We start from the raw sequence: 23121 nt of genomic DNA on the forward strand, positions 1-23121 counted from the left end.
AAGCAATCTCCACAGTGATTCGGCTTTAGAAATGTGAACAAGTAGAAAGGGCAGCTGCAGCCTGACTGCTCACCTGCTTGTTACCTGTTGAAGTTAAGAGTCTGGCTGTTTGGGCTCGACAGTCACTCAGCTTTCACTCTGGGTCCCTCACTGGCCTTCTATAGCTTGCATAGCTTCTGAAACTTACTCAGTGTTTTTCACCGCAGAGAAAAACCTTTTGTGGGTTTCTGGCATGTGAATCTATACAGGAAACAGTAATCCTGTAAATGGTGGTGTTTAGCCTTGGTCCGTTTCATTTCTTGTTAGATTTAATCAGTTTGGCTCATGTTAATGAGTGAAAAATGCTCAATATTTCTGTGATTTATCTGCCAATTTAGAGGAGGTGGGCAGGGATAGGGAGGTCTGGGCTTTTCTCTTTAGACTACTGTCCCTGTGATGTAGACACAAATCAATGACAGAAGGTGGATCTATGCACAAAAATAAAAAAATCCTAATATATTTGTCAATTTACTTCAACAGTGCTCCACAATGTTTCCATACAATCCATGGTAACTGCAGAACGTAGACTCTTGCTATCTTGCTGCTGCACATTAGCAGGAAAACAGTTTATTCCACTGCATATTAATCCTGCAATACAAAGTTCAAACCAGCCACATTCCTTTTCTTCCTTCACTGCAGGCCAGAGATGAGGTGATCACAGTGCTGAAGGCAGAGAAGATTGACTTGGCCCTGCTGGAGGCCAAATATGGTTTTGTCACACCACAGAAGGTCCTGCAAGCTCTGCAGAGAGACGCCATCCAGGGCAAGTGTGACATCTTCCAGGAAGACATCTATGAAAAACCCATGGCAGAGGTAAGAAACAGTCACTCAAAATCTCTAATCTACTAATCCACTATCCAAGCAATGCAGTACAGTCCAGACATGACAGATGTTTTTTATTTGTTCCCATCACAGCTGGATAAGCTAGTGGAGAAGCAGAGGGAGACGCACCGGCGGATGCTAGAGCAGCTGCTGATGGTGGAACAATCACACAAGCAGACCTTGTACAAGCTGGAAGATGAGAAGAGGAACCACGGGGAGTTCATAAAGAAGAGTGACGAGTTCACCAACCTGCTGGAGCAGGAGCGAGAGAGGTCAGTGCACGAACTACCAGGAGAAGTTGGGCAGTCAGTCAGAAAACTGGCAGTCCCACCAAAAATGGCAATCACAATTTGCTTCAGTATGGAAGTGTCTGACTGTGTTTATGCTGGTTTCCTTGGAGAAATCTGGTGACCTATAATCTGATAGCGAATACAGGAAATCTCACTCTGGGTTAAGGGAAAGGGCGTCAGTGTCACAGTGTCATAATTTATAATGTCTGATTTAAAAGATTCTGGATGCCCTTCAACTGCATTACAGCAGATTTTTATTGCGCTATTCTCTTGTTGTGTTTAAAATGGAGTCCATGAGGAAACTTAAAGTCTTCAGCACAACTGATCTCATCTCAAGTGGCATCACTTTAGAACGCTTATCAGATTTTAGAAACCCAGAAGGCTTCCTGGAGCTTCATTTACATGGACAAAAGAAGTCAAGCTCTGGAGTTCTTCTTGAAGTAGATGTTTATATGTGAAGTGATGTAAATCAAACTGTTGCAGGACAGCCATTCTAACCTGCACTTCATGTTTCATTGACCTCCAACAGGCAGCGACTCCAAACATGTGCATTGTATCAAGCTGAAGCTAGAATTACAGCTGATGCTGATTTCTTTCTTAAACAATAGCTGCCATCTCCAATTGCTTCACTGTCGCGATGATATGAGTGTCTTTCTGAGTCAGTGTTGACTTTGGAGTGAGAGGTCCTCTTAACCTCCTAGGACCTGGACTCCACATATGTGGACATCATATTTTGGGTTGTCTAGACCAAAATACAAAATTCTTCTCTACAGGGGCCTGATATTCACTTACGAGGACATTATACTGCCACTATTGAAATTTAAAACAAACGTCCTCATATGTGGATCTCATTTTTCTCAGAAACAAAAATCAGGTAAAAGAAAAAAAAAATCAGGTAATTCTTTGTTTTTACATTCGTCAGGTTCCAATCAGCCCAAATAGCAAAGAGAAATTAAAAATGAATGCCATGAAAGAGTTCGGGTCTTAGGAGGTTAAACCATTTTAGCCAGCAGAGGGCAAGTACACGAGGAGTGATCAAATGGTAAATGGCCTGCATTTGTATAGCGCTTTTCTAGTCCATAGGACCCCAAAGCGCTTTACACTACATTCAGTCATTCACACACACACGACAGCAAGCTACATTGTAGCCACAGCTGCCCTGGGGCGCACTGACAGAGGCGAGGCTGCCAGGCACAGGCGCTCTGACCACCACCAGTAGGCAAACATGGGGTTAGTATCTTGCCCAAGGATATTTAGCATGCAGCCAGGAGGCAGCCTGGGATTGAACCACCGACCTTCTGATTAGTGGCTGACTAGTGACCTGCTCTGCCACCTGAGCTACAGCCACCCCTTGAATCTTTTCCCTTGAACTGATAATATGAGATATCGACGGACAGCCAGCCTCCTTCCAACTCAAGCCACTCAGTGTCACCAAATAAATGTAATAATAATAATTAATGTATTCATTAATAGTGTTAGCAATAAATCAGTGTTCTTTAGGAACAGGAGGAAGATCCCCTATAAAAAACAAAACATCCAATACTTTTGTTCCCATGACCTAGCCCAGGTCTTTTACTTTTACTATCACTTTTTATTGAACAACTTTGCAAAAACCTGGAACAAACCAAGAGTTGTTTCTGGAGTTAATCCAGTGACCAGGAATGGAAAGCAGGACAGATAATTTACATGTGCGCTTAAAAAGACAAATAAGCTTTACATTTACAGTTCTGCTTTATGGTAGCACTGTGGATATTTATGAAATGGGGGGGAAACCACATCCCTGGAAAACTGTCATAAGGGCTAAGTCTGCATTTCGTTGCCAGTGAAGCTTTGAGGCAGCAGCTCAGCACGAGGGACACTGACTGTTGGTGCTGCCATTTCATGATGTGCTATGATGTAATTCTTTAAACTCTCCAAGATCAGCAGCAGTATATTACAACTGCTCAAATCTGAAGGTTTATACACACCTTTCTTAATACAGTGTCCTGTGCACTACAGCTTAGCACAAACCACAATCAGTTTTCCTCAGTGCATTGTTGATGCATCAGTCCACCAATTTAATTTGCTTTCAGAGTAACATATTCTAACATTACCTAGTTGGACCCAGTGTAGTGCAGGGATTTATAAAATCTAACAATGAATGCTATAACCACCACAAAGTTTACATTTTTGGTGTAGCTCTTCTAATGGCTTCAATAAAGCTGAAAAATCCCTATGCAGTAGATCATATCGCCACAATGCCAAGCTCAAGGCCTAAAAGGTGTAGCATGTGTAGCCTAAGGTTACTTTGAGTGCAAAAATAATTCCTGACCGAGGTTGAGTGCGAATATGGGAAATTTTATTACACTAAAAGACTGCAGTAAGATGCTGGAAGCTTGTCATCTCGGACTGAGAGAAGCTGCTCGGCCACTGAAATTCATGCCACAAAACACCTGGTGCACATTTTTGATGCTTATGTTAATATCAGAGGTTTAAAGTGCTGCAGCTGTTGAGTCAGCAGAGCATTGCTGTGGTTCCTTAAAACTTCTACTTTGCAACAATACAACTTGCAACTGATTGTGAAATATCTAGGAAGGAATAATGTTTAGAAATAAACTCAGAAATAAACTGTGGCATCCTATTACCAAACTCTGGAAGCTCTTTACAACCATGCATTCTTTCATTAATGTTTGTAAAGGCAGACTGCATGGCTAAGTGCGGATTTTATAACCCAGTGGCAATGAACTTGAAAACATCTGAATTTAAAATTAAAATGTGTGGCCCAATACTTTTGTCCATATGGTATTTGGTACTTTAAGCTAATTGTTATTTGTTATTGTATCTTTATTTCAGACATATACAGGAAAAAAACAATATATACACAAGTACACATATTTGCATTTACAAATACGAATATATATGTAAATACACACAGGTATGTGCTCAGACAAAACAAAATAAAATAAAATAAATGAAATAAAACAGAGTCTAAATGACATGAAATGACAATTATTAAGTCTGAAATGGTAATTGCTATCATCATCATGCTGTCTTGGTCATGACAATGTTAGCATTTAGCCCAACATCCCTGAATGTATATTTTTGAATATTGCAGAAGTGCTAACACTTCCAGTGGAGAAAAATATTGTAATATGAGATGAAGCTACGATGAATTATTTAGCAGTCATGTTCAGCACTGCAAGCCAAGACAGAGGCAGCTGGAGGTCTGAGGTGGAAACATGTCTGATTTCTTCTGTAAATGTCACATAGAGAGCAGTTACTGGGCCGCACTCTTTTTACTGCTTCCTCAGCAATATCACATATCATACACAAGCACAGTGTGTGCACTAACCTGGAAACTCACCTGCAACACACACACACAGGCAAAAACACACACACACTATCTCGGCAATTAATCTCACAAGGGAAACACAGCTGGACAGCGGCCCGTGACCTATTTGGGACAATCACATCATTGCACTTCAGCCATAGCAGAATGTTTGAGTTGGATCGAGAGGGCAGTGTGACGATGGTCTGGGCTTTGTCAAAGAGCATGTCAGGAAGGACAGGCTGCCATGAAAAACAGACCCCTGTCCAGGGTCGAGCTAATTACCTTGTGAGAAAAGGCAAAAGATTTATATGACTGAGAGAACAAAAAAAAAGAAAAGAAAAGAAGAAAACTTACCCAAAAGCTCTGAAAAGTATCAGTCATAGTGCATGTTCAACAACATGCCAGAATACCATGGAAATAGTGGACAAGGGTCTATTTTTTTGATAATGAGCTTGCCAGTAGACTTTAGCATAAGCTCAAGTCTGTGTGTAAAGGCATTGAACATTTGCCACTGTCTTCTGGCCTCTGGATTGTGTATTAGCTGAGTATGTGTGTATCCAACATTATTAGGCAAACGTGTGTGTTCAGAGGTGTCCTCTTACCTCCCCTCCCCTCCCTGTTTGTCCAGACAATCCTCACATGAGACATTATAGTTCTCAGTGTCGCCACTTGGATAATTATAAGTTATACTATATGGTAATGATGTAAGTGTGCTCTCTTGAGTGACTGTGGGTAGCTTTTCTGGTTCATAAATAAAAGGGCATATAGTTATCACAGCCAGCAAGAAAACCCAGTTGTACACTATGCTATGTATTTATTAACAGCTTCATTTGTACTTATTGAGTCTTGGCCAGCATTTCTATTGGTTATGATGATGCACTTGTCTCAAACAAACAAGACCTGCTGAGCTGCTAACATCCCTGTTTGAAAGGGAAGATAAAGGTTTCAGATGGGATTATGAGTGGCAAATAATGGAAAATGACTATGAAGATTCTGTATGGAAAGGGGTCATATTTCTTACCTTCTGGTTTTCATTTGGGTTACTCCAAGTTCTACTGAACATGTCACATTTGAGCAGGTTTAGCAGCTAGACAGAGTGAACAATGGCACATGGAACAAGAAGTCTGGAATGTCACTTTCTTTATCTGCTATCTAATATCCCGACTACACCAGAAGCCCCGTAAAACTGGCTCTCATTAACAGAGGCCAAGTAAGCAGACTAGCTGGTGGGTTTTCAGAGTTAGTGCACAATGAATTCCTGGAACTCACACTGCTAGTGTTGATCACTTTCCAACTATTAGATTTTTGGTTAAATGCTACAAAATCAGATTTAAAATAGTCAGCATTTTTGTACAATTTGATGTGATGAATCAATTTGTGAGCTCAGGCTTATGTGCTACACATCTGACATGGAGTTAACCAACGATCAAAGAATACAGCCAAAGTTGTCATTTGTGGAAGCTGTTACCTGCTGAGGGTTCAGTTACATGACCCCAAATCATATGTCAGTAACTTCTCCACCTTTTCGTATGTGTGCCTCTGTAAAGTCAAATGTCATTGCCTCAGTCAAACAAGCCTAGATAATGGTCTACAACCATATGGCAACCAGCAGTTGCAAGTGAAAAATTAGTATTCCTCTACCAGTTGGCAAACTGTCACTATCACTATCAAATTGATTGCTAAAGGCCCAGTCATGCAGGCCTTAAGACCAGTCAGTGACCCCTTGGCAACCACTGGTTTCTAGAATGTTCATTCCAATAGCAATCATGCAAACTGTGGGCAATCAACAGAACCTGCAATAGACCAAATCAGATTTCCCCAATTGCCCACAGTTTGAATGAACCATACGACTTGTCTGCAAACACTCGTTAATTACTCTCTGAGTGGTAGTGAAAAGGTGGAAAAGAGTGCAATGAGGACCTGAAGCAACATTGCAGCGTTAACCTTCAAAGTAAAATTTGTGCCTTTTAAAACATGTTACTTGTAGCACTGAGGCACAACTTTTACTTTGAAAGCAACCGTTTACCGTTTTCGGTTTGCATCCTGCCTTTTCAAGTTTGAGTTTGCAGAGAAGTCTGTCTTCTATGCAATGTGAGAGCATACATACAAATTTTCCCTCGTGACCAGTGGTTGTATCACAAAGAATATAGTTGACAACGTATGAGTACGGCACACGAGTAAACCTCTACTGGCTGTGTAAAGAAGCAACAACAACAACAAAAAAGCTATGAGGAAAAGTGAAAGTAAGAAGGAAATCAAAGTGAAACTTAAGAAGGTTGTGAAATATCTCCTGATTTATATTTTTTTCCTATTTTTACCCTATGTCAATCTTAGCACAGACTTTCACAATCGTATGCGTCATATCTGCTATGCTTGCATGGATCATATCATTCATTAGGAACCAATGGTGACGTAATCATTGTTGAAGGACTCGATCGGTTTCTGGCAGCAGCTTCATAATAAATCTTTCATATAAGTCTAGTGAATAAGGATCTCAGTGCTGATCACAAGGCAGACTTAACGAGATCTAGTGAGCATATTTTTCTGTTATATAACCATTCAGTCACCCTTTAAAGAGGCAGACATGTCATCACAACTGCCTCATGCAAGAAGAAAGGGAGAATCCCCCACGGAGCTTAAGCAAACACCATTTTAGTCCTTCTCCCATGCAAAACACAAAGTTTGCTCAGTGGTTTCTGCTAAACTCTGCGCTCCTTCCAAAATATTATTATAGAGGGCTTGAAATAATAAAAGAAACCCCAAAACTTTGACTTCTGAAAGGAAAAAGCCACTTATCGCTTGTTTAAGGAGAGCTGAAACAGCCGTCTATGTTTTAAGAGCGCCTGCTATGGCTTCAGCATGTACAGTATGAAAGACACCACATCACACCGGGCTTTAATTCCACTCTCGTTAATCCACTGTTATATGATGCATTTTAGCTGCATGTAATCATTTCCTTTAACTGGGTCCTGGAAAACTGCAAGTTGTGATTGCATCCTGGGGTAATGTGGAGCAGCGTTTGGAAGTGGACAAACCTTATTCCCCCCATCTTTCACTAAATTCAATCAAAGTTCAGCCTGTATGTTTAGAAACTCCTCATCGCCCACGGCCATTTTTTAATTCTTTCACTCTTCATAGCAGGAGGCCTGCGATTGACCTCCTCCCTGCAACCTCTAAAGAGGATGTAAATCCGGGCAGGGGGTCGGGATGAACCCGGTTCCCCACCGATTAATTGTCAATTGAGCAGCCATACATGAATGATGACCTCATCGCGCGCTGAGCACTGCAGGAGCAGCAGGGGTGTGAGAGCAAGAGCGGCATCTTAACCTTTAACAGATGTTACTTTAAACATGACTTCAGCTCGCTGATACACACAAACACACACACACATCTATGCCTCAACAGGCCATTTGCTCACCTTTGTTCTTTTGCAGAAAACTACAGAGCAGGGAGGGAATTTTATTACCACGAGTATCTTCTAACTGATGTTAGTGTGACAGGTTCCAGCTTATGCTGTCATGCAAGAGTCAAACATCCAAATCAACCTGCTGTCTCTATCATTTAAAGTTTGCACAACTGTCGGTGACAGCAAATAAACCAATGAGACGAACTCAGAGAAACTCTGTGACGTAATGTCAGTGAAACACATAACAAGTATGGTTGTTTGAGATTATTTTATAGTCAAAAAAAGAATTAAAATAGCTTTTAGGTAGCAACTGTATAGTTTGTATTTTGTCTCGTTTTTTTGGATCATGTGAGTTTAATTGAAGAGGAAATAAAAGAAGCCAGAGAATCACAGATGACACAGTGAAAAAACAAAAATTAATAATGGATTGGATTTATATAGCGCTTTTCAAGGCACCCAAAGCACTTTACAATGCCACTATTCATTCACTCTCACATTCACACACTGGTGGAGGCAAGCTACGGTTGTAGCCACAGCTGCCCTGGGGCAGACTGACAGAATCATATCGGGCCATCGGCCCCTCTGGCCAACACCAGTAGGTGGTAGGGTAAAGTGTCTTGCCCAAGGACACAACGACCAGGACAGAGAGCCCGGGGATCGACAGATGTGCTTCCTAACCCCCTGAGCCACGGTCACCCCATTAAGAAACACAATAAAGTATATCTCTGACTAAAAACTCACAAAAGCAGACATTGTGACAAATTCTAGATACTTTTACTAGTTTATGCATTGAATTACACAGACTAGGATCACAGTCTGTTACAGCAAGTAATTTTCCCAAAGAGCCTCATGAGAAACTAGGGCTGTTGTGGAGGGCTCAACCAAAAAGTTGAACTCAAACTGCTCAATGTGAATTTTATCTCTTCACTGGCTCCCTATTAAATCCAGAATTTAATTTAAAATCCTTCTCTTCACATACAAGGTCTTGAATACTCAGTCCCCATTTATTTTAAACACCTCATACTACTGCATCACCCAATCTAGAGCACTTCGCTCTCAGACTCCGGGCTTACATGTGGTTCCTGGGATATTTAAAAGTAGAATGGGAGGCAGAGCCTTCAGCTTTCTGGCCCCTCTTCTCCCAGTTTGGATTCGGGAGACAGACACTATCTCTACTTTTAAGGTTAGGCTTTGATAAAGCTTGTAGTTAGGACTGGATCAAGTGATCACGTTGCTGGGGGGTTTCCCATGATGCACTGAGCATTTCTTTAATCACTGTGTTTATACACCACTCTGCCTTTAATTATTAGTTATTATTCATCTCTGGCTGTCTTCCACAGTGTCTTTTGTCCTGTCTTCCTCCTCTCATTCCCAACCAGTGGCAGCCTTCCTGAGCCTGGTTCTGCTGGAGATCTTCCTGTTAAAAGGGAGTTTTTCTTCCCACTGTCGCCAAGTGCTTGATCACTGGGGGTCGTTTGGTTTCTTGTTATTACTGTAGGGTCTTTATAAAACTGAATTGAAGTTACAATTGGGTCCTACCTGTGGCCCTTTAGAAAAATTAATTGCCCACCCCTGTCATATTAGAAAGGCTCACTTTAAGGGGCATTTTCAGAGGATTAATGATATCTTACATCAAATAGAAAGCATTGTTTTAAAATTCATTTTTTGCTTTTATTCTTGTTCTTTCTTAATACCTTTATAATTTTATGCCTTTAAATCTTTTAAGAAAAGCAAACTTTTTGGTCAAACTTAAAATCGCCTCTTCGAGGCCATTTCAAGTGGCCATAAATACAGCTCATGTTGGCTGAAAGTAGAGCACACAAATGCCAAATATTTATTTGTGGTATTTTAGAGACAGAAATCGTGCTAACTGAATAGATGTTTGCAGCTGCTGTCATTCTATTACAGCACAAGTTGATGATTAACACTAATAAAACGGGTGCACTTTCCAATAAAAGTCCTTCAGTTGTAACTGCATTTTACAAGTTCTCGAAAAATGCCTCAAGACCTTTATAGGAACGAACAAGGTGGTGTGACAGGAAATAGCCTGCAGATAATTTGAAACAACACCTTGTTGATGTCATTCACTGGCACAGTGGGTTATTATCAGCGTTATAGTATATATATAAAGTACAGTAGCTCCAAACATAACACCACATAACCTTCATCCACCTCTTAACAGTTTGCAGGGCTTACGATACATGTTCATGCCATTTGGTTGACTTAACAGTAGCGGTGGTGACATCACTCCCGTGGATCAAATTGAGAACATTCTTCAGCGATTTCTTCATCATTGCTGAGATGTTATTATCCAGTCCTGCCCTGTTTTTTGAAACCGAACAGACGAGTTTTGGATTTTTTACGATCTGGGATCTTTGGTTATTAATGATGGTCCTGCCTCTGCAAGTTCACCTTAGAGGCAGGCTGTGAACTCTGCAGTTTTATGCAAATAAAAGAGCGTTTTTGCACGAATGACGGGGTGTTTTAGGAAGTTGTCGAGCAGCTGCCGCGCCGTATGAACGCATATTCCCGTGGGTGCGAAGGATCCGTCTTCACCTATGCATCGTTAAGATATTATCAGTGCTCCTGAAACTGTTGGCCTCATTCATCAACTGTACCTGACACGTGATGCCTAAACTTTTTGCAAAGGCTGTTATTTCTGTTATTTCCTCCCAAAAATGCTTCAGCCTTGCGCATTTCATACATTCCTGTACCAAGCAAAGTTCAAGCTTTTGGTATGAAGGTTGAGAAATTGAGAAATGTGATCTGAAAGGTTTAGAAACTGTCTGGTTAGTTTTAAACTGTGCAATATTTAACTTTAATCAAATGTTAGCTTGGGAAAATACACATCTCAGTAATGAACAGCTGAAGCCAAACAGTTCCCTCTATGAGAAGGAAAGCTCTTCTTCATGCTGACTAGTGCATGTACAACACATTCAGTGCCACCTTCTACATGAAGCCGGTTATATTACAGATTTTTGTAAAACACTTGCTTGATTTGCACATTCAGCATCACAAAGACTTTATGAAATTTGTTTTGGTTTAGTTAGACATCAGGAATTAAATCCAGACAGAGGAGAAGACAGACAAGCCAACAATGTGATAGCAGTTCATATCTTTGTGGCTCAGTCACTAAAATGTACGGTGATGTCGTCTTTTCTCAAAAACTTGTAGTCTGTTCAGTTTAAAAGCCATTAAAAGCTGTTTTCAGCGGCAGACAGTAAAAGACAAGTAGGCTTATACATTTTCTTAAGTAATGTATTTAAATGTATATTCAGAGATGTTACATGTGTTAGCTCTGCTTCATGGATGGAAGTTTGTTTATGGATAAAAAAAACATTATCGTAGAGACCGAAAGGTTGCTGCCTGTTGCCAGGTAAAATTGGTGGGTACTACCCCAAAACCTCCTTGTGATTGCAATAGTTGCTAGAAGATTGCCACAGTCATCCATAGTTTGCATGGGAGGCATAATGTGCCTTCCAACATGTGTGAAACACTGCACCTTTTACTTATGTAGCCAAAGGCACAGTTTTACTACCATTTGGCAAGCAGTTGGCAAGTGCTTGCAGACAAGTCGGCATCTTCTGGAAAGTGCTGCAACTGCAGCACTCTGCAGCTGACCACAGCAATTGCAAGCAGGTTTTCTGTGCAGAACCTCTTACTTCTGTGTGAACGATTTCACACAGCAACTGCCAGCAGCCACCTAACAACACCTATTTTTTGCCCAGGGGGGCCACCAACTGGTCTCTAGGCCCGTGTGACCGAGGTCTTAGGCCTGTTTGATACACTTCGCAATCTAACACACAAGTCATAAAAAATCACGAACACACTCAAGGACATACTGTTGAAGACAGTCAGCACAGTAGGAAAATAAAACATTCGATTAGACACGATGGATGATTGAGAAATAGAAATATGATGAGATTAGATGAGTCCCTTCTGCGTTTGCTGTCTTGCTCTTTGTTTGCGTGTCTTGATGCTCGTCACTGTATTGTTCCCACATTGTAGGAAAAACTGAGTGGCTACTGACCTAATTCGTGCTGGTCAGCCAACACTCCCTTCCCTGCTTTAGCCAGATAACAACCAAATGGCTTCACAGTCTTCTTGACCTCAGCCTCATTTATCTGAATGTACTGTAACAAGGTTGATGGGATTAAGACAAGCCCATTCATTCATTAACCTTTAAAGCTTTTGGATTTCATCAACTTTATCTATTAATATTAACAGAAGTACTTTCTAAGGAGTGTTTCCTTATGGATAATTATGTTTTGTTTTAAAGGAGTGATGACTTAATCTAATTAAGTCCAGTGACTGACCTGGCATTTCACTAACGGATTTGTGTTTGTTTTTTCTAATTTATTTTCTGTGAAAAAAAGTGAATATATGAAATCTGCATGATTAGATTTCTGGTTTTTGAGAAAAAATATTTAAAACTCATGTTCAGAAATGAGAATTAATACATTATAGGTCATGAGTATATCACAACTGGAAGGTGTGCCTTGGAGCATAATACTTTCTTGTGTCACAGCTCCATGAACACAGCAAATTTTGAGCAACAAATCACCCTTTGTTTTTGTTTTATTAGGGAGTCATCAAAGACAAAAATATGGAGGTAATCTTTAAAAAAAACAGAGACAAGACACTAACAGATGCATGGTTTAATCCACATGCTTGCCATCTCTGTACTGCAGATGTGCAGGTACGAGTGCTTCACAAGGTGCTGGGAGACAGAAGCCAAAGACACAGCTCACATGAAGTGTACTTTCATGTGCCATGAAATGCGTGTGTCAAAATATTGCTCCGTTACATCTGTGCGCTGGGTAGTAATTAGGGCCAAGTGATTCGTCACTGCATGGCGTAATGTGATTACATCTCTCTGACAGAATGTAGCTATTAGACCTCACCAACCACAAGGACTCGGGGCCTTGCAGCTTGTACTTTTCCAGCCTTTTTTAGACTTGTTATAAAAGAGGAATCCAGCTTAAAATAGCGCTTACGCGTTGTGTTCTATTTCTGTAGCAGTGCAGGTAATGGATTTGAGTGTTTCAATGTGGCAATTCTCCTAAAACATTACATTTCTGCTATAAAAACTCAGCGCTAATGTTTTGCAGTAAAAGAGGCACATTTTCTTAATTTGTCTTTTTAATTCTGTAGCAGATGTGGGATGTTTTTAGCGTGGCAAAAGGTATTGTCCCCATATTATTCCACACTAACAATGAGGAGAAAAGTGCCTTTGTAACCAGTGTTTATACGAGATTGTGTAATTTTAGGGTTCATTTTCCTTTAAACCTAACAGTGAACACCTCAGGGCTTTTGCATGAGCCTTGACTACATTAACAGACTCAACTGGATTGCAATCAAAGAGTGCAATTAAAAACAAAGCCGTGCATGATATAGCTCTTTGCGATGATTGGTGAGCTTGACTAACTATAATAAAGAGTTTTCCAGTAAAATGAACAGAGCCAAAATGTTATTTGAGCATTTCAACGGCATATTTGTAACTTAGAACATCTGTCAGGGTTATAAAAGAGCAGGAACAACTCAATGGTGAACTGAATAGAGCTTGACAAATGATTACGCTGACTGGGAATCCGCAGGAGTGATGTATGAGCTAATCTTCTGTTTGTGAAAGGAAATAGCACCGAGGGTGGAGAGAAGGAGGTCACGGAGGAAAAAAAATGTGGCTAATGTAGACTTAGCATGACATTTCTACGCTTGCTGTGAACCGTGCGTGGCCCCTGCCAGCACTGGAGACAGCGAGTGATGGCCAGACTGAAAATGCAGCAGGCAACAGAGAAAATCCGACATGCAGGCTAAACACTGTGGAGGACACTTTTACCCGCCAGCAAGGGCTAATCTCTCTGATTTACTTTGTTTCTCACATTTGTTACAGCAGACACTGTGTTGAGTTATGGCTTGGCAAAACACCGCAAAGGGAAGCCATTTTTCCCCTCCTGTCTTGTCAGGCTGGAAGGAAGTGACAGCGAGAAAGTTGCGCTTTTTACGTCCTTGTTGCTGGCAGCAGCTGTGTCTGAACAATGAGTGAACGCCTGTGCTCCCAGTCGAGTCAGTGTTGAGATAGTGAGTGAAATATGGAGGGAGGAAAGAGCCTGCCTGTATCTGCCAACTCCAATGTCTCACAGTGGTGAATGGGCTATCTGGACAGGGCCACAATGAACTGAGCAAACAGGCAGAGAGTGGTGACATTTTCTTTTTAACAAAGAAAGAGTCACTCCTGTGCTGTTGTTATTAAGCAGATGGGATATTTCTTACTCTATCCAAATAGTAACTGTTTATATGCTAAATCATTTTAAAAACAACCTTTGTCTTTTTAAGCTTCCAATCACATCATAGCTACACGAAAACACATAAAAATGACCTTTTCTCTGTGTACAAGCGCATGATACTGTGTTAAAAATATTTATTACTCAATGTTAGAGTGGAACTTTTAAGCTGGCATGTGAAGTTGAATAATTCACTGAACTCTATGCAATCTTGTTTAAAGTAGGTACCCCCATGCTGGTGGCACAGGAATTATCAGCCATGCGCTCCTAATCAACTCCACTTCGTTCAGTGTGATCAACTGCATAAAAACTGGAGCAGGTGTGTTTAAAGACAGCACCACAACCTTCCCAGGTGTGTGTTACCCAAAAAAACTAAGAGAAAATGCAAAAAATCCAAGCGCTACTTCTCAGACTTTACAGGCCTCGGCTAGCATGTAAAATGTTAAATTTCACGACAGAACAAATAGTAAAAGATGAGATGAGACCAAAGTGGAGCCATTTCCCCATGATGCACTGCAGCATGTTTGTCAGCATGGTGGTGGAGGGGTGAGGATTTGTGCTTGTTTTGCAGACACAGGTCCTTAGCACCCTGCTGTCATTGAGTCTGCCATGAAGTCTTCTGTATACCAAAGTATTCTAGAGTCAAACATGAGACAGTCTGTCTGACAGCTTGGTTAAAACTGGATCAATGGGACAATGATCCCAAACACAGAAGCAGATCTACAACAGCCTGAAAAAGAAAAGAGTCAAAGTGTTGCAATCATTCAGTCAAAGTGCAGACCTTACTGACTGCAATGCTGGGGTGGAACATTAAGAGAGCTGTGAGTAAATGAATACAAACCTCAATTTCCTCCACAGTGATGTGAGACTGATAAAATCATACAGACAACGATGACTTGTTGCTAAAGATGCATCTACAAGCTACTGAATCATGGGGTGGACTTAGTTTTTCATGACTGCATTTACACTTAAAATATCCTGTTATTATCAAACCTCATGCTTCAGAATGTTCCCCCCTCCTCATGACTCTGTATTATGTCATAGTGTTATCTTTAATAAGGCTCTCAGGCCTTCTAGTTGTACAGCCAATCAAAAAAAACCAAAAAAAACTAGCTTAAGTAAAGGTTGCCCTTAATGGAAGAGGAGCTAAATAGCTTGAGTTTACTATAAGAACACCAAAGATGGTGATGTAGTTGGAAGTGTGAACTGTAGAATGACTGTAAAATAATGTACATAAAAAACTAAACACGTTGATAAATTTGATTTAGACAGAGCACATGTTCAAATAGATTTCTATACTGACAAGTCTATGATGGAAGTACATGTCAGCACGTTTCACATCCTGTTTCAGGCTGAGGGACAAAGTTTCAGTTAAGCCAAGCCCTACAGGAAACAGAAATCCACCAGAGGGACCATATTTGAAACAAATACAGTTTGCTTTGGTAAAAGGTTTTTTTCTTTTTTCCCCTTCATTACAGTATGGAAACTTTTGCCACATCTCACCACATGCGCCTCGTCTTGATGAAAGACACTTTTCCATGTAAACAACGCAGTGAGTCGAAGCACCCTGCGTGTCAGTGACTTCCACCAATAATGTTGCTCTTAACATCATCCCAAATGCAGCTAATCACACTCCAGTCTAGAAAACACTGCCACGAAAAAGAAAGACATAAAACACCAAAAACGAATTCCTTTTTAATTGTGAATAATTATATTTTTAATTCATGTAAAAATCCTTCTACTTTCTCTTTTCTCTCACCCATTAAACTAATGCCGGTGCTTGAAACAATGTGTGCTGTTTGGATTTGTGTAAAATTTGAAACACTTACAGGGTGCTAGGAGGCAGTAATAGTGCTAATTAGGGATGTTTACACCGACTGAGGTTCAATTTACTTTCCCTGACGAGGTTTGTCTCCTTATTTTGTGGCTCAGGGAGATGGATTTGCACAATATTTACCATTTGTCATCTTAAAGGAATTTAAAGATGTCAGGTACCCGACACTATAAATCCCCCGTGCAGCCTGAAGAAAGAAAGCCAGAAGTTGGCTCGTGGTTGTGTGAAGGTAAGAAAAATCTCAAAGACCTGCCTTGAGAGGGAGTGAGGTAGTCGGGGAGTCAAAGCTGTGATACTGAAACCAAAATTTAACGCTTAGGGGACTGACTCTTTGGAGAGGGAACTATAGAGAGCTGTCAGAGGGACCACCCTATCCCAGTTCATCCCAGCTTTTGACAAGAAAACCCAGAAAGCAGGAAATAAGAGCTACGCTTTAGGGTTTTAAATTCCCTCCACCCAGATCTGCTGCAAGGTGCTGGGGATGATTGATGAGAACGTTTTCCTGTAAGGTTATGAGGCTGGAGAATAGCTGGCACCGCTGTTCTTGGGGTTTGAGATACAAGGGTAAACACTGTCTTTTCAGACCCACATTTCCCCGCTTGATAATTCACACATATCTCAGGGGAAATTAGTAAAAACTTCATAAACATCTGCTAGAATAAAAGAATGTGGAAGAAACGTTCATCGGTTTAATCTTTTACAAGCTCGACAAGACTCTGCAGAAACAGTGCAGACGTGTAATTTAACTTTCAATAAGATGCATGACTACACGAAAAAACAGATTGCTTCTTTTTTTTCTTTTTTTTAATGGCAGGAGGTGAGATCATCGCCAAGCTAATTAACCAGCACAAACAGCGGTACAACAAGGACAATGGCATTGTCATAACAGCAAAACAAACACAATCCACCTTCCTCTGCCCAAAAAACTCTGAACCGCACTCTTCCTCGAAGTCCTTTCCAGAGCGGCCCTTTCTGATGCAAACCTCAAACCTCAATTACACTGTATTTTTCCAAGATGAAATTATGCAGCCCATTTAGTTTTACTCAAAAATCTCCCATCCCGATGTCGTGTTGACCTGGGGAGGAACTGCAGCCTGAGCGAACTATAAATGGCTGGCATTTATAGCGTGTAACAGTGATGGATGGAGATGTCCGGTGGATGATGTTTTGAATGGGTAGCAGCGGGATTTAAGACGGCTTGTGCACTTTGCCATAAAAGATTAGAGTGATGAAACCAGACTGTTGTCAGAGTCCACAGGCTGATATCTCAGGACAAATGTTTTTTGGGCCTGAAACTGAGATAATCCCCCTGGCAGTGGCAGAGGTGCGGGAGAGTAGGCGGGTTTGGAGTATGACTAAAAGGGTGGAAAAATGGTTTAAAGGGTCTATCCAGTTTCAGAAGCCTCTTATGGCTTAGCGAAGGGGAATAAAGAGGAAGTATCCATATCAGCAAGGAGACAAGTAGGGTTGGACAGCAGTCCTGCAAAGAGGTGCGAGAAAATGTATTTTTTTGCTTTATCCACTTCAATAAATTCCTTATCTCACTCCCCTCTGAAAGACACTCATATTTAGTTTTATCAGTCTGCGTGTATTACAATGTCTCAGTGCCAAAGTAAAGAACGTCAGTGAGCCTTCTTCCCTCGTATCACCTATAATCTGGTTAAATGGATCTAACAATTTAAGAAGGCTTGTTGAGCATGGCGAGGAGGAGGTACGCGATCTGCGGTTTGGACACAGAGCAAACACAAGACAGAATAAATGCTATGCCTGGATCTCTCTAATTTAATGTAAGTATAGCGTGAGCTCATTCCTCAGGCGCACTCTTTTGCTTTTTTTTTTTTTTCAAACAAAGAAAATTATGAGCTCGCATTTCGAGCAGCCGTATATTACAGCCAGTATCGTGCTCAACCCGATATAACATAAAAATCGGATCGAGCAGCTATTCTTTTTCTTTGATCCGTTAGCCCCTTGGCTTAGATTCAGAGGGACAGTGCTGCATCCAAACTTTAATATTACATTTCAGATGGAGGCCTTTCTGTTCTAGCTTGAAGGGATAAAATTAAATTGATTTTAGTATCAAATTAAAACCTCATTTAGTCTGTTTGTTTTTGAGGCCAGACACAAATATATACTCAAATACAGATGTTAGTCCTCTTTTTTTTGTTGTTAAATTATGGTTCCCCAGCTTGAACGCTTGGGGAGACTGAAGTGTGATGGAAGGGTCCAAAAAATGCTTCCTTGGGTTCTCTAGGGAACTTCTGGAGCGGTTGCTGGGTGGTTGTAGAGAATAGTAAAAGACTGGTGTTGCATAAAGAATTCCCAAAGTGTGCGTGTACATATAGAGTGTGTATAATTCTGCAAAGTAGAGCGTTCAAGTACATGATTTGCTATTCAAGAGCATGACAACAGGAAGACCTTGACCACTATGGCATGTAAAGTTTTTAACTACATCCTCGCAAAACTGTAAAATAATTGAACTAGCATTTAGCCATGGTGCGGTCGGAAACCAGTGACTCCAGTGGCTCGAGGTGCACAAAAATGATTTTTATGTTTGTACAGCACACAGCTTAGCACGAGCCAAGTGTGACTGATCCATGCTGTGATAATGCCGCAAGGCCAGTACAAATGAGACATCCACTCTGCAGCTGGCATGTGTGGCAAAATGAAGGAAAAGTTAAGACAGCATGTCTGAATTCCCTGACTTTGTATCCCTGATACAAAGTATCGAGACACTGGGAAGAAAAGCCTTCCTTGGAACCAACAAGGCCTGAACAAACTTTTTTGTGATTTCTTTAAGTCATCTTCAAGTATAGTTCTTCAGGCTTATTGAAGGACATTCAAAGCTCTTCTTTGGATGTTTCTGCCTTTTGTTCTGTTCTCTGTCAACATGATCCCACAATGCTTCAATAATGTTGAGGTCTGGGCTCTGGGGAGGCCAATGCACGACTGATAGTGCTCCACTGTGTGTTTTTCTATACAGGTATGATTTTACTGGATTGGCAGTGTGTTTGGGTTCAATGATATGCTGAAAAATAAAGCCGCTGTCAATCAGATGCTTTCCAAATGGTATTGCATGGTGGATTAAAGTCTTATGGTACTTTCGGTGTTCATAATTGAAATATCTCAATTTTTCAGCTAATAGTTCTTTGGGAATCACCTCGTTGGCACAGAAGTACAATTTTATTTTATGTCTGTCAAACGGTATATATATATTTTTTTTTCCTTCTTTTTTTTCTTTTTGGACAGGCTGCTAATAACAAAGTGCCAAAAGATTTAAAATCGTCTTTTTCCTAAGTTGCAATGAATGATGTTGGTTTTGAGTTGAGTCCTCTTAGTCCTTTTTCAACTGCTTGAATGATCCATAAGTCAGTGTTAAGTGGCTCACATTACTCTGACAATGGTCAGGTACAAGGACTAGATTGGATGGTTTTTCACTATTTTTTTTATTATTAGAATTATTTATTTTGCTGCCTTATCTACTGCTCCTTCAAACAGAACAATGATTCCTGTGAGCGCAGCAAACACTTTGTCCTGTCAAAAGTGCATTTAGTGTATTTCATGTTTTATATAAGCATGTAGGAGTATGTAGAATGATAGCTCTATACCTCTACAAATTATGCAGTAAAAAAAGTTTTCTTGATGTTGTAAATGAGAAAAAAACAGAAGCATGTGTAAAGATCCATGCAACATTGTTAGACGATGTTTTTTCTTTTCTTTTTTTTACATTTTTTAAATATCTTGTAAAACCTCTCAAGACTCGGCACCCTGCCAGAGCTAATTGCATCAAAAGAAAAGAAAATCACCATCGATCTTCATCATCACTGGATGTTAGTGGACAAAGCTAAACCTCACAGTCCTCAGTGCTAAAATGCTTCTCTGGAATCCCTCCAGATGTGAGCCATCTGTTGTGTTCAGTCACTGAGGTGAGACTGGTCGTGTCTATCCAGACGGTGACATCACCCCGAATAGAGACAGCTAAAATCCAGCACTGTTCATTAATAACACCGCTGATCCAAGCCTTTCAGGCAAGCTCTCAGCATGAATTGAGGTGTCCCACTGGTGCACTTCATCAACAGTATAAGTGCTTTCTGCCACAGGGAGCCTAATGTGGCCAGGAGACCTGAACACCAAGGCCACGCTGTACAACAGTTCCATAACACGTCGCTCTGAAGGTTTTGAATTTTATGGAGTGACATAAAGTCATGGTTAAAAGTACTTAAAAAACTGGACCCGTTTTAAAACAGGTTGCAGGATAAAAGGTGACACAAGGAACATTAAGAAAAGATATCAGTTAACTGGCTTCAATGCACACACAGTCAGAGAGGTTTTTTTCTGCACCCGCCATGCAGTACCAACTTGCTGATTTCTAACTGCAGATTTTTTGCGATATTTTGAAATAAGACTAAAAAAAAGGGAAATATTAAAGAATGATAAAAACAACATCTCACCCAATATAAAGGCTTTTGATCAGGATCCACCTTCACATTTTTATCACACTGGGTATACTTTAGTGTCCTTTTTCAGTAAGTATTTCAACCCAAACTGTGATCATTTCCTTAAAAACTGTTGTTCTTAAGACTAACCAAGCATCAAATAAAAATTGAGCAATAGACAAAAGACGAAAGAACCATGAGAAGGTCCTTCTTGGACTCCATTACTGCTAGGACCAGGGACAGTATAAAACATGGAAATATCTTCTGGGCCGAAAAATGAAGCCAAGGCGGAAGTGCCTTAAACCTCCAGTCTATTTGAAGGCCACCAGATGGTGATAGCTATGGTGACTCTCGGTCTTATAGACCTGCCCTGATCTTTGAAAACACTTTCCTGTTGGGTTTATGGTCTTTTTTCAAAAAATCTTGTATGTATAATGTTTCAAAAAGGATTATTTGTGCTGTGAAACCACCATGGGGTTAGCCAGTGAGCCCCTCCTGGTTACATCCTTTTTTCTTCCACTGAAGATGACGACAGTGGAAGCTTCAAAATGGGAATTCAGAAACCAGTGGGTGACATCATGGTAGCTACGGCCACCTTTTATACCGCCAATGGATCAACGCCAAAGGACGTCAGCTCTGCTAGTTGCTATGACAAAAGAGTACTATGTGATGCCCTGAGAATGAGACTATGATGATTTTTTTCCCCACATTTCTATTCATTAGAGCATAAAACAGTTTTTTTGTTGTTTTTTTAGATCCACTGGTCATAACAATGTAAACAACGCAGTGCAAGTGTCTGACTCAGACAGACTTCATCAAACGTGTACAATGGAAAGCTTTGACGACAAAAAAATGTGTGTCATTATAAAAAAAGAAGGCATCACACACTGGTTTGTAGAGCCCCCATTTTAGAGTATTACAGTTCACCATTTTGCCCCCTCAATAGCTCTGACTGAGTAACTGAGGAACATTGCAAGGTTGCTGAGCCCTAAAGCGTCTTCTGCTTTATCACCTATTTCACTCTAAATTGGACCACAATGCACTGAATGAATATTATGTTTTGTTCAATAGGACCTGAAACTAGAAATTGAGACTATAAACTACATAAAGTGTGTAATTGGGTCAATTTTATGACTATAATGTTAGTGAGTGGAACCCCAAGGATACACTAAATGGCATATTTCACTCAGTGGAATAAATTAAAACTCAACAAATGTGACACAAAGAAAGTAGCTGTTTTAGTCGCCTCATACTTGATTGTATGTTTGTAATCGCTGATTAATCTTTGAGCTCAAGCATCCACTGATCCTTCAGAGGGTGAAGCCACCCTGCATGAATCATTTAACAGCTAAATGAAAAAAAAAATCCCTTGTGATATAACTTTTTTTGCTCTCAAATAACACCGTGCCAACAGAAACAGATGTGGGGATGACATACGGCAATCTGTGAGAACGTCGAGCGATGACGTGGCACCCTCGGTCTGCTTGTCTTCACATTAATTCAGAGTCCGAGACATTTTGAGGCGGGCTGCCAAGCAATTGGGATAATGAAAGCCGAACAGGAAGTGAGCAGACAATAGACAGAACTCATGTCCAGGATCCCAAAAAACGCCGCCCATCCAGGCTGTCATAGCCCTCTGATCGCTCTGGGAGGGGAGTGATGTCACCTTAGCATAGATGATAACACAGACACACACTCACAGCCCATCTAAGCAGCGTCTCGCTAAAGTAAATTCCAGCGTCACACCCCACATCCCAAATGACTATCATTTACATTCCTCCCAAAAACAAAGAGGTGAGCAGCGAGTGGGAGGATCCGGGCTGAGCGAGCTATTTGGCTGGCCGGGATGGAAACGCTGAGAGGACAGAGCAGAAGGGTGAGAACAAGAGAAGAAAAGGAGAGCGAGGGCAGGAGGAGAAAGGGGAGAACGGGAGGAACAATGCTGACAATAAATCATGTAAAGGAAGTTGTCATAATAGGTGGTGGCTGCTCAAGTGTCAAAATTCAGGAAGGGACACATTTACAATCAGTAGCACTTGTGCAGGTAATGCTGAGCTCACTATTAGCGAACTCTTACTCAGCACACGGCGGTTTAAAGGAACAAAATAGAAGTTTTTGACAGGCCTGCATGTGACTTGGTTCTCTCAGTATTTACTTAACTTGAGCTTGTTTTATTTCTGACTAAGCAGGCAGACCATTCTCTTTCTCTTGACACTTTCTTTAAAGATGTAACACTTTTTGTGGTCAACTTCATGAAAAGGCTGATGTGAAATGAAAAAGTGAGGTCTGAGGTCAGTGATATTTGGTTGGAAACTATAATGTTATATTTGGAATATCCATGTATCAGTATCTCATTTCCTAAATGCTGCTAATATAATACAAAGGCAACAGTATTTTTAACACAGTTTATGAAGGTTTGATCTTATTTGACCTTGATGAAGAGGTCAAGGTTCAAACTAATGTGATATATAGAATCCCCATATATCATTTCCTATATGCCTATATGTTGCCAGTACTAACAATTGCAGTAATAGGCAGCCCTATGTAGCATTATTATCGCGTTGACCATCGGTCTATTGACCTTAAAAGAGAGGTCAGAGGTCAACTGTGACATGATACTTAAACCTTTATATCAGTACGTTCACACTTAGATTCTAGGTTTTAACGCTTTTTTGTCAGTTTTAGACGGATAAATAATTAGGT

General features: G+C 40.6%; 1 protein-coding gene across 1 annotated transcript in view; it reads left to right on the forward strand.

Annotated features, from left to right (window-relative positions):
- filip1l (filamin A interacting protein 1-like) overlaps window positions 1–23121 on the forward strand; it is an 89227-nt gene that overhangs the window by 38174 nt on the left and 27932 nt on the right. Inside the window, exons 3-4 of the mRNA XM_005749444.1 lie at window positions 679–852; window positions 955–1133. Of these exons, the coding sequence (XP_005749501.1) occupies window positions 679–852; window positions 955–1133 (353 nt within the window). The remainder of the gene's footprint in view (window positions 1–678; window positions 853–954; window positions 1134–23121) is intronic.

The sequence above is a fragment of the Pundamilia nyererei genome, unplaced genomic scaffold (assembly GCF_000239375.1).
Source record: "Pundamilia nyererei isolate P.nyererei 1_Seehausen unplaced genomic scaffold, PunNye1.0 scaffold00245, whole genome shotgun sequence".
Taxonomy (NCBI): Eukaryota; Metazoa; Chordata; class Actinopteri; order Cichliformes; family Cichlidae; genus Pundamilia; species Pundamilia nyererei.